Source organism: Anas platyrhynchos, chromosome 3 (assembly GCF_047663525.1).
Source record: "Anas platyrhynchos isolate ZD024472 breed Pekin duck chromosome 3, IASCAAS_PekinDuck_T2T, whole genome shotgun sequence".
In the NCBI taxonomy this organism is placed as follows: Eukaryota; Metazoa; Chordata; class Aves; order Anseriformes; family Anatidae; genus Anas; species Anas platyrhynchos.
This window is the reverse complement of record NC_092589.1, coordinates 43,349,034-43,361,927: the sequence shown is the minus strand read 5'-3', so window position 1 is coordinate 43,361,927 and position 12,894 is coordinate 43,349,034. Positions and strand designations below refer to the sequence as shown.

The 12,894-nt window shown below is 36.7% G+C and overlaps 1 protein-coding gene across 2 annotated transcripts in view; it reads left to right on the top strand.

Moving 5' to 3' along the window:
- MAP3K21 (mitogen-activated protein kinase kinase kinase 21) overlaps window positions 1-9,557 on the top strand; it is a 43,126-nt gene extending 33,569 nt beyond the window's left edge. Inside the window, exons 7-11 of one of the 2 annotated variants that reach the window (XM_027454153.3) lie at window positions 807-923; window positions 1,480-1,630; window positions 2,655-2,749; window positions 4,475-5,260; window positions 6,332-9,557. In XM_027454153.3, the coding sequence (XP_027309954.2) occupies window positions 807-923; window positions 1,480-1,630; window positions 2,655-2,749; window positions 4,475-5,260; window positions 6,332-6,756 (1,574 nt within the window). In that variant the 3' untranslated portion in view covers window positions 6,757-9,557. The remainder of the gene's footprint in view (window positions 1-806; window positions 924-1,479; window positions 1,631-2,654; window positions 2,750-4,474; window positions 5,261-6,331) is intronic. The other variant, XM_072035773.1, reaches the window with a different exon arrangement.
- Window positions 9,558-12,894: the final 3,337 nt, after the last annotated feature.

Sequence of the window (12,894 nt, the reverse complement as noted above, 5' to 3'; positions counted from 1 at the left end):
ATCAGGAGTATCTAGGTGAAACAATTCAGCTTCCACACCCATCTGCACCTGTGCAAAATAAATTTTCTTTCCCACAATAATGTTTTATCTTGATTTCACTTCAAAGTGTCTTTGTTTCAAGAAGACTTACTCAAATACAGGTGATTTGAACAGGCATTTCTAACAATTGGTTGCTTGATTGCTTTGCTTTGTCATCAGTGATTCTAACTTCCAAATCTAAATGCTTTTTATTTTAAAATAAAAATCTAGTTGATTGTAAATCTTGCCATAAAACCTAATTCAGCTACTTCTGAAAGCTGTTTGAATGGGGAATGAGAACCTGGAAGATATACATTGCATAGGCCCCAGAATTACAGTTGAAGTATGGGAGTTGAAAGAAGGCAAGTAGTCTGTTGTACTACACAAGAAGTTGTGCTGGTGAAAAGGTGTACGGTGAGGGAGGAGAATACTCTGCAGTGGTGCAGGAGTGGCAGAAGACCTGGCGTGTAAATGACTACCTCGTTAATTATGCTGTTATAACAAGCTAAGTTGTTTTTCTCTTATGTCTCCATCATAGCTGTAAGTATGCTACATTGATAGGAGTTTACTTCTCCAGTTGGCTGCATACAAAAACGTACTTTCTTGGGACTGGTTCTAGAAAGAGGACCCTGTAAACCTTACAGTAAAAACCCTCTATCAAAAGATGATTAGTGCCTTTTTAGGCCCAGACTTTATGACCAAAGCTAAAAATATAAGAAGGGAAACAGATCCCTGTCTGAAATCAGCTTGACTAAGATTTCTACTACATTCTCTTAATTTTTCCTCAGTGATTCCCAAAACAGATACACACACAACTAATGGCCGAAGAAACAGTGTATATGTGTACCAGCAAGATGTAGATATCACAAGTGAATATGAACTTCCCAGTGGGGTTATGAAAAAAGGCAAGATTTCATTATGTTTCAAAGGTGCTGGTTCTGTTAAATTTCACAGCTGACCTCAAGTGAAAGACTAAGCATTTAATGAAGAAGTGACACTTTAAAAATATGATCTGTTTGGATTTAATGAGAAAGAAAACATTAATCTTTCTCACATTGGAATATCCTGTTTCACTTGATAACAGTTGTTTCACAGCGTATATTTTCTTCATTGGAATTTAAGTGCTCAGTCTAATTCACTTGTCTGAATTACCTAAATATAAGGCTCTCAGTTAAAGGAAGCATGGAAAATATGATCATCTTGTGGCTTTGTCTTTAATTTGGGTGTCTTCTGAGCTCATAAATTACTTTTCTTGCTTGCTCATCTTTTTGCTTCGTTGCAGCTTGCGTGGTGGTTTTTTTAAAAGAAGAAAGTCTCAGATTTTGTTTACTTCTATATTACTGTGTCAGAATGATATTGCAGTAAAGAGTTCTGTCAAAATATTTTTCATAAAACTACTTGTTTTTGTTGGTTTTTTTTTGTAGAGTCTAGTTTTATTGTATTTTTTAATCCAATCTCTAGTAACTTCAGATGAAAGTAACAGAACCTGGGGAAGGAGCACAACTTATCACCAAGAAGAGTTTGAAGATGTGAAGAGAAATTTTAAAAAGAAAGGTTGTACATGGGGACCAAGTTCAGTTCAAACAAAGGATCGTGCAGATTGTAAGGACAAGTATGTCTACTACATTTTGTTTGATAATACTAAGTGTCCTTGGAAACTGAATCACTAATGTAGGTAGTGAGCAAGTTCTGCACTCTATAGTTGTAGCTAAAACTCAGTCCTACCTATTTTTTAATTTAGGAACTACATGAGCGATGAGTAGCTCTCCCAAGTAGATTTGAGGATAAAAGGTTTACTTGTCTTAATGTTTTTGTGGCTCTTATGTATAACCCTTTATCTGCAGTTTTTGAGACTTAGAACATACTGGGATGCTGAACTACTAATGCATACAAGACATTTATGGCTTCTCTGTCTTTCTCGCCCTTCCTCAGACTGGCTTGAGGAACTGCAAGCATAGCACCCAGTGGGCTCCTCCAGTACAATTAAGTAAGGGTGACTTTGTGTACGTGAGGCACAGTGCACACAAGCATTCACACTGACAAATATAGGGTGAAAGAGTTCTAAAAATCAGTTGAACGTGTTTACTTAATTTTCTCTCATTGTTGAAAACAGGAGGTTAGCTGTTTTCTAATGAGAGAGATCCCTTTGCTTCTAGCATGTATAATTACTTTAATGCATCTTTTTTGTGGAGTCATATGCTCATTTACCTGGTTGCTAACCTGGTTAGTTCCAGACCATCTATTGAAACTGGCTTTATGATATTTTTGTTTCTTTGAAAATCATTATGTATAATAAATTTCTGATATTTGTGTCAGTTTGAGACAGTGAACATGTCCCAGTTTTCACCAGCTTTTGTTCTTCGTTAGGTAGCCAAGGCCTATTTTTCATTATTTTTCTTTTTAGGCTATTACGTGCTGAAATTTTCATGTTAGAATAAATTCCTGATCCTGAGTCATATGACTATGCTATTTATTACTTTTTTCCTTTTTTTTTTAAACTTTAGGAATCTTTACTGTTTTCAAGTTGTGTACTACATGTTTGTAGTTTAAAGAGAGATATTGTAGCGCTTTTCTGTCAAAGTGCATATATTAGCATGATATCTTCTGTAGTATCAAAATAACTGTCGTTATTTCAGAATAAGACCCCTTTCAGATGGCAGCAACCCTTGGTCAACCCTTGTAATGAAAAATCAGAAGGGTGTTCCTTTAGCTTCACTATTTGTGGACCAAGGTAAGAGCTATTTCTGAAAAAGTGGAAGTTGCCATATGATGGTGTGAAGTCTGTCTTCAGTGGTATAGAGCCATTGTTCAAGTTCCTCAAGAATTACACAGATTATTAAGAGTTGTCATGCTACAGATACTATTCCTGTGCAAATAAATAAACAACAAAAAAGAAACCCATCTATAACAACACTAAATGGTATAATATTTACCTTTCCATCATTAGCAGCCAACAAATAGATACAGGTTTGTGAGATCTGACATATCACGCAGATTTTTTTCCAAGATTTTGAGTCAGGAGGCTGATTTGTGTGTTAGGTATGTGCACTGCTTTGTAGCTTTTTTTGTAAAGAAATACCTAAAGCAGTAACTGTCTTGACATTTAAATAATCATTAATGATTTTTTTGTTGTTGTTGGGGGCCTCTGCATAGGCAGGGAACAAATGCAGTAAATTAAAAACTGTAAGCCCTAATATATTTCCAGATATTTGTTAACTTTTTTTTTCTAATGCTGGTTATTCTCTAAATTTTCATGAAAAATTATGTGGATTTTAAATCTCAGTCATTTTGGCAACATTTTGGGATTTACAGGAGAAATCACAAGGGAAAATCAGGGACATAATAGCATTTAATATAAGCAAAATGTTCCTTTTTATGTCCGTTCCTATAGTGTGCTATACCTATACAATATTCATAATCATTTTCATATTTGCACATATAATCTATACTACAGGTTCTCTTAACTGAGAAAATTAAGTTTCCACTATTGTGGGGGGAAAAACCCAATAAACTAGTATAACTTGGTGTCCTCAGCAGCTGGTAGATTTGCACCAGATGGAAGTGGAAATGGCAAGCTGCTTGGACACTGCTTTTCTCCCTAGGAAGAAGGCATTTTCATCTTCCTGTATACTGGTAGGGGTATAAAACACAGCATCGCAAATAGCAATTTTAAAGTTTTATTAGCTTACTGTTAAACCCCTACACACAGAGAAGGTTATACAAGTTGACATATTTGCATTTCAAATGTTTCTGTGTTTATTCTCTACTGTTCAGTAGTTTGCAGTGAAATAACACATGCAAGTCAATTGCACCTTTCTTTTTATTTGTCTTTAGATGTGAAATGTCAAATTTGCTCTTCAGATCACCATGACCTAATGAATTAATTGGAAAAATTCAGTGGATCTTGTAACACAGCTCAATTGAAAATGTTGTAAAGAAACGGTTGCAGATCTCATCTGTCAGTTTGTGCATATTAAATCACTTTGCTGTAATATATACGCAGGAATACTTGAAAAGCACTACCAAAGCTGTGCAAACACAGTATCTGCTTTTCAACTGTGTTGTAACTTTTGGAAGATATATTTTGCCTTTCTAAAAATAAAACTGTCTTTCGATTCTAGAAAACACAATTTCTTCACAATTAGCTTATGTACTCAGGAAGATTGGTTGCAAGTTTCTTCTACTAGGGTTTGCTTTTGAGTTGCTAAAAGTATGACATTATAGTGAAATGGTTCTTCTGCTATTTTAAAGACTATCCAGAGAACTTGGAAAGGTTAGGCTAAGGGTGTGTTTCTGAATGTTACAATGTGAGTCTCTGAACTTCTGACCACATCTAAAGGGCGTATACGGTGTATCTCAAGATTAATACTTACAAGTAATAGAAAATCCTAGGGTACATATGCAGGCATGTATAGCAGCTGAACTGTATTCTTAAAGTATATTGTAACGTTTTTAGGTGTATGTACAGATAAGAGACATCTTCCTGAAGGTTTGGACAGTAAAAGACCAAAGCCAATTAAGTTGCCAAATCAGGCCTATATTAATCTACCTCTTTGGAAGGATGATCAAGTAGAGAACACAGCAGAGCACGAGAGCTTTGAAGAAGGAACCTCTGCTAGTTCTACAAATAGTACTCCTCAAATGACACCTACAAACAGTCTGAGCAGAACGACGCAGAAAAAGAAGACTGATTCGGTGCTTTATGGGTGTGCAGTCCTCCTTGCATCTGTTGCCCTGGGCTTGGATATTAGAGAGTTGAACAAATCGCAGGGTCCAGATGAGCTCTTGCCTAAAGATGAGAAGAAGAAACGCGATGGACTATTTCAGCGTGCTTCAAAATTTCGCAGGAGTGCCAGCCCTACAAGACTGCAGTCCAAGAAAGAGGAAACAAGTATTCCATCCTTAAATCCAGCTGTAAATACTGTGAATCTTCTCTCTATGCCCTCCATTTCCACAAAATGCCTACTTCAGTCTGACAGTGAAGATGCATTTATAAGCAATGTGCTTGGTGATTGCAATCCACGGAGTTCTAATGATGACTTTTCATCTGAAACTTACGAAAGTAAGAGAGAACAGAGAATACAGCTGGCTCCTAACACAGTTTCTACACGATTAAAAAATCGGCCTTTCAATCTGTGTCTGCAACAAGAATCTGAAAATGCGCCAAATGATTCCTCAACAAAGTTACGTGTGTTGGGTCACAGACGAACCTTATCAGATGGGAACAATTTTCAGACCACAGGTGGGTAATTGAGAATTTCAAATGTGGGGAATTGTTAAGTATAGAAACAGAAAACGTATGGAAACTAACCGTTCAGTAATGAGTCACTAGATCTTTATTACACTGTCAAGTGTTAGCTCACCAATCATAACTGTATGTGGGTAAGTCCTCAGTGTCTGAACCCCGCGTTAAGCTACCTGCCTTGGAATAGGATCCTATTACATTGTTGGTATTGTGAAGGTTTCACCGGAAAAGATGCTTTGTTTTTCTCAAGTATTGCAAAAATAGGTTTCACTAGTTTTTTTATGTCAGTGGTAACCTGTTCTTTGTGAAATGTACAATGCTGACGTTATTTCACAATGGTGAAATAAACTGAAGTTACGTTGTGAGCTGCATGCATTATGTGGTTTGGGGACTTCATGAGACTGAGAAACATACTTGTTTCACAGTCTGTATAAGTGAGGGAATTCTCCTCGTTTTAATACTGCACATTTTTAACTTCAAGAAAAGCAAATCTGGTGAGTTCTGAGTTGCTTGTTTGATTCAGGAATTCTATTACATACTTCACAAATCCTTAAGATGTTAATGCAAATAGAAGTGGGGGAAAAAAGTCTTTAAATTTGCTTACTATGTCACTGGATATGTTCATGATTAATGACTTTTTGAAAATAACAGAAGTTCTGAATTTCAATAGTCATATTCTATAGTGGCTTAAGTGTAATATTCTTTATGGTACTCTATGCGTATGTAATTATTCATAATAAGTTGACAAATCTGGGGAGCTGTATTCCACTATTAATATTCATCCAATTAGTGGATGTTTAATACTTTCTCTTTCTTTTGTAACAGTGAAATAAATATAAATTGGTATGACCTGTAGCAGAAAGTATAGATGGAAGTGTTAATTGAGTAACGCTGATCTTTTCAAGAGATTCACCACAAATGTATATGAGACTCTTAATCTTTTTTTGATGGGTGGGAAAAAAACACAATAATGCTTATGGTAACCCAGTTTTACAAATGTCAAAGAAATCAAGGAGACACATGGTTTACATTCTTTCTTTTGTGTGTTTGGCCTTTCCGTTCCGCTAGCTAATGGATTTACTTCAACCAATGACGTCTCCAAGTTGCCCATTCTGTCAGTTACTGGAACTCTACATTCCCCGTCTCTTCAACAAAGAAGCAATCACAGTGGTATTTCAATAGAAAAACAAAGAGCTATCAATATTATACCAAGGCCTCGACCTTCTTCTGTAAGAAGTAAAATTGATTCATGGCAGATTATTCCACGTGTTAATAAACCGAACTCTAAAGACCCTGAATGTTCAGAAGGCAATACAGATCCAGATGTTAACTTCTTGCCAGATACTGAGGAAAGAACTAACTGCCATATGCCTTCATTACTTGATATTGATGTGGAAGGTCAAAACAGAGACTGTACTGTACCTTTATGTAGAATGAAGAGCAAACCTTGCCGGCCATCTATATATGAACTGGAAAGAGAGTTTCTGTCTTAAGTGCCTTTTTAAAATGTTTGCTTTTTAAAGGAGAACAAATATAAAATTCTTGTCCGTCTAATGCTTTGTGCTGCTGTTTTCTGATGTACTGTGACAAGTAGTACCAAAATTATTAAAATGGGCAGCTAATTAAGAAACGATAATAGGTGCCTTTTTCACATATTTCTTGGAATCCCAACTAGTAATTCTACAAGCACAATGCTGCAAAATAGTTTTCTAGATGAAGTTGCTGAGCATATTTTGAACGATTAAAATAATGTATCCACCTCCTTTTGCAGTGTCACATACATTTTCCTTCCTTTTAGAATTTTTTATTAGAAATTCAACATTTGCACATTGAAAAACTGAACAATGTAAAATAACATTATATTCAGTGAAAAAGCGTTTCACATAAATGGGGATTATCTGCAGCTAGCCTCTAGGTCCTGTAGAATTTGGGAAGGGGGTAGGGATTAAGATGCCAGTGTAGAAGTTCACTCTATTAAATGCCTCATTTATTTTTAGCCTGTTATACTGGAATTGGTTAAGGACCAGCAGCTGCATTTGCAGTCTTTGTCCTTGGTTTTTGAGAGAACTTTCAACTGTGTGCATTAGTTTCTCCAGAAAGTTGTACTGATTGTATAAACACTTCGGTTTCAGCCACCGTATCAATTTGAGAGGGTAAACGTTTAGCATTTTGATTGGATTAAAGGTATTTGACATACTTTCTAATGTGAAACAACATTCCTGGTAGGTAAGGATACACTGGAATGTAAATATTTGTACTCTTAACGTTTTGAAGATTGCAGTGTTTGCACTGAAAAAAAATATTCTTGGTTTGGGATTTTTTTTGTTTGTGATGGAGGGGGTTGTGCACCCCTTTCTGCCTCTCTCCCTCCCCTCATTTTTTTTAAAATTCTGCTGCACCTTGTATTGGGAAAAGTTGATGGGGTTAAGGACGACTGTTTTTGCTTTTAAGTGATATAACTGCATTTTACTGCACTCAGATTTTAGAGCAGCAAAAACAAATTAAATTAAACTGAAAAAAAAATATTACCTCAAGTTACTACTGATTGCCCAGGTATTCATATTTAAGAATTAAAGGGCAGAAAGAGATGTTCTTAACTGTTTTTCAGGGATAGAAAGGTTCCAGAAAGTTCCAGGTTGTTAGTTGTGGTGGGAGGGACATTTAACCTTGATTTAAAAAAATATATATATATATAAAAAAAAAATCCAGTTTCACTAAATGAATAAGTAAAATCAAGTGTATGGTCTACTTTGACTCATGAATGCATTCCTTCTAGAATTAAAGGAATAGCCCTCGTATTCCAGTATTTGAAATCTTATTTTTGCATATCATTTGATAAATAGTTTTCATAAATAAAGTTAGATCATGTTAGAATAAAACTACCACGTTCTCCGCAGAACAGTGTTTTGCTAAGGCCTTTGTTTTATATGTTCTTCTTTCCCGTGGGGTCTGGGAGTTCAGTTGTTAAGTAGAATACACAATTACTGAAAAGTTTCAAAGCCAAGGAATCGAAAAAGGAAGTTTCTATTCGAAGACTGGTATGCAGTTTGCTGGTTACCTTGAGAATGACATAAAATTGCACGTACAAAATCATGAATTCTTAATCATGCAGAGCAGAACACAGACTTGTAACTTCCCAGGTCTCAAAGTGAGAATAGAAAAGGATTTCCTTAAAGTATTATTTTTACCAAAAGTGAAGACGTAACCACTAGTTGTCCGTAAAGCTAGATTCATGCATAGCAGGTTAAGTTGTTACATTCTGTTCAAACATGTTTTTATTTCAGTAATCTTAGTTCATTGTCAACATGATTCAAGTTGCATGCTGTTCTTTGACTTTTCTTTAAACTCAGTTTCATCAGACTACTTAGTAGATGAAATCTATTCCAATTATAATACAAAATGTTTTCATAAAGCAGTCAATTATGTCATGCACATGGATCAAATCTTAAATATGGTTTGCTAGCAGATTTATCTTCAGGGCATAATTAGAAATGTGGAACACTGTGTATTTCAACTCTTTCTTGATCAATTATTCTGATGCAACACTGAGAGAAAAGGAGTTGATTGTATTACATGTTTCTGAAGGAAGTATCAAGGTCTGCCTTTCTACAGGAAAATCTCAGGTGCTGAAGTAATTTTGACCTGCAAACTTTTGTTCTCTACTTTAAAAGGTTTATATCACTTTGTGGAATTTTACACCCTACATCTTGTAATCAGTAGTATCGGCATAAAATGCCCTTTGTGGATTCCATTATTTTCACTTATCAGTGGCTTATCTCTTTTGTTATTAAGCAAAAATTTCTATTTCTGTTCTGTGGATAGTTTTGCATGAGAATGGGTCATATGTTATGATCTGCCCGGCATCTTATAACTAATTTAGAAATATGTATTCCACCTTTCATTCTGAGAGCGTTTAGGTAAGCCGTCTCAAATGTGTTTCTTTTGTTATATAGCCTTTTTAAGCTATCATTGTTTTTCATAGTTTCATAGGCCAGTCTTCACTGAAATTAAAAAAGAGAAAAAACCCTGCAATCATAGTTTAGCATCTCTGTTTCACTTGTCACCAGAGAAACTTTTTGTGATCTGGTGTGCCTTAAGTGATCTGTCTTGGTTAAAGGTGTATTTATTTCAACGTAGGTTAATAGTCTGACCAAATAATAAACTGTGTTGATTGTTTTAGCATAAAACTGAAGGTGCTCACACAACAAAGATGAACACTTGACATGCTGTTTTACAAGACCTGATGATTTAAATGTTTTTTATTTAAAAAAATAAATGTTTTGTAGCTACTGTATTGCAAAGTGACCTGGATTTTCTTGAAAATCATATTTTAATGCTATCTTAACTCGTACAAAGGAGTTCTCCAGGGAGTAACCAGGAACTGTGGCCAGCCTGTTCTTGGAACATTTGAATGTGATTGTTACTTTAAGATTAATTATCCAGCACAGCAATGCGAATGTTCCTGTAATTTCTTGCAGTTGGTGTGGGCAGAATCATATGGTGTATGCTCATTCTTTCTTTTGTGTGAATGTACTTCTTTTGATGCTTTTACAACGGTGGCTGGGTATCGTAGAATCGTTAAGGTTGGAAAAGACCTTCAAGATCATCAGGTCCAGCCATCGTCCTACTACCAATGTCACCCACTAAACCATGTCCCTAAGCACTGTGTCCAACCCTTAGAGGTGGTATGGCAGTAGATGTAAATAAATTCTGCATCTGATTCAGCATCAAGAGTACAGGTAAGGATTTTTATTTATTTACTTAAGAGAATGAAGTTTTTTTGTTGTTGTTTTTTATAATAGCTTCTATCGCTGCCTTTTAACTTCCTTTTTCCTTTTCCCCATGGGCTTATTAGCCCATCTTTGGGTAGGGAGGTGAGGAAGTATCTGTTTACACAGTAGCAACAGGCACCATAATAATTTCTAGCAATGCAGTGAAATTAAAAGCTGTAAGGCCCGTCTTACAAACATGCCTGTGTGGAGCTTTCGGTGAGGCTGCCTAGCTAACAAATATTCATGTGGCCAGTGAGAGTCAGTATAGAGCCCAGATGGGAATACTTATAAGCCAAGCTGCACAGGCTATTTATTTTGTAGGCAGTGTTACAACAGTAATATTAAGATCTGCATGTAGCAGTGTGACAAGGGAAAAGATCCTGTCTCTCATTAGCCACCTCTTAATATAACTAGGTAGATTACCACAGTGCATGCAGCATGAGACTTTATCCAGTATATCTTTCGCTGTGAGCTAAGGGTACGTAAGGTTTTATAGCTTTAGATATTCTAAACTAATGCCAGAGAGTCCTTGCAAGTATGTAACAGGCTTTTTCCTGATCATAAGTGAAAATGAGCAAACCAAACTTGAGTTAAATATCTCAATGCTGTTAGAAATCCAGTATCTTCTGTGATCTGTTAGTCGATAGTTTTCTTCCATAGAATCACAGAATATCCTGAGTTGGAAGCAACCCACAAGGATCATTGAGTCCAACTCCTGACCCTACACAGGACCACTCAAAAATCAGACCATATGTCTGAGCGCGTTGTCTAAATGCTTGAACTCCAACAGGCTTAGTGCTGTGACCACTTCCCTAGGGAGCCTATTTGGTGCCTTAGACAAAAGCTTTTTCTTCTGATAGTATGGAGACCAGATATACAGAGTTATGTGAGTAGGATGGATTTACCCATCTGTTTCACAGAACCACAGAATTGCTTAGGTCGGAAGAGGCCTCGGAGATAATATAGTCTGCCCCCACCCCCCGCTTAAGTAGGATCAGCCTGAGCAGGTTGCTCAGGACCATGTCCAGTCAAGTTTTGAATATCTCTACAGATGGAGATTTAAGAACCTCTCTGCAGAGAGAAAGAATAGGACTATTCATTCCCCTCACAGTTCTGTAAAGCATGTGAATAATTCAAAAGTTCCTAACCTACTTTTTATGGCAGACAGGATTAGGCAATAAAATTTTATGAAGCCTTTTTACTTTTCTACCTTCCAGATTAAAAGAGGTGTTTGTTTTTTCTGTTATGAGGCAGAAAAAAATGACATCTAAATGCTATCAACAGTTGGAGGGGCACAAGATTTTCCCATGTGTGATGGAGAGGTAGTCGTGCTAGGAAGCAGCTGGATCAAACATCAAGTGTATCTGCCAGCAGTCTAGGTAAGTCAAAGACATCACATATACTGCCCAGTGTCGTTAAGCTATTTTGAGTGCTTTGTTCCTGGAAGTGCTGGATTATCCCTTATAGGCTATTTCTAGGGGCAGGGTATTCACTGGTCAGATGCACTCTTAACTCTTAGAGAAACAAATATGCGTCTCCTGCTTATGCAAGTGCCATCTGAAATGTTTAAGGCAGAGCTGATAATGGTGTTTCCATCAGCCATGGTAGTTGTCATCAAAATGCCTACTTTTCTCACTGAAGAACACCTGAAATTATTCCTACTGCTCACTTCTTGGTAGTGAAAATCTTCATCGCCAAGGCCCCGGTTGCTTCTCATTTGGGATGCAGCTGCCTGATGGCTGGCTCCTGGGACTGGAGCAGAGATACCCTATTTTACCCACTTGTTAGACAGACGTTTGCAAGCAAGGGAACAGTCTTGTCTTATCAGAGGGAAACTGCTTTTCCCTCCAATAGCTAGAAGTTTTCTGCTTCTAACTGTTAATGGGGTTAGGATTTTTGATTGTCCCTTAGCCAATTTAGACCCAGCAGAAGTGAGGGGATTTTTTTTTATCATGGGTGCCCTCCTGTGGTTAAGCAAATTCTGCTGTTTTTATAGATCCAGACCACTAAGAGATACCTGTTCTGATGTTATCTATAGCTAGAAGATCTAAAGAACAGATACTGTCTACAATAATATCACATTGGATAACTGACTGCGAAAGGAATATTGAGGGCATCATAGCATGTGGCCACCACCTATGATATCTTTAGCAAGTTGGAGGACTCTACAGAATATATTCATTCAGGCTTGCAGAGTTGCCATGTGAAACTCTTTCCAGAGTTATGCTAAGATCTGAATAGTATATTTAGGAGAAAAATGTACCTTAGACCATTTATTTATGTATTAGGGATTCTGAATCTCTTACAGGATATCTGGGGTTGTGCATTATATGTTTGTAGATACTAAAAGGAAAGATTCTCTTTTACCTGTAAATATTTTCATAGATGCTTTTTAGATGTTTTTTGTTTTTCTCCCTTTACCTTTAAAACCTCTTCAGACTTTTAGAGCTTTGAAGGAAGAAGGATGGACACTGCTATTCCTATCTGGCTGCATGTGAGCCAAACAGAGGGGTCTGGCTTATGTGTCCCCCAACAGATATTACTGAAGGTAGTTCTCTGACAAAAAGCAGTATGTAAAGGCCTCTATAGGACGAAAATGTAATTTCATAGTGTGGACAATGTCAAAAGATGTTCTGTAGACATCATCTGATGTTGTTCAGGGTGTTTGCACCGATGTGGTTGCCACACCAAGGGGCAACAAAATGTGTTCTCTTCTTGCCCTCTACATGTATAGGCACTGTGTCACTCTCGACTCAAATCTGCTCTTCTTAGCAAATGCTGATGTGTTTCATAGGTCTTTTTCTTTACCAGTTTCTCTGAAGTCTGTTTCTTTCTATTGTTGGCAGAATGCCCAGGAAT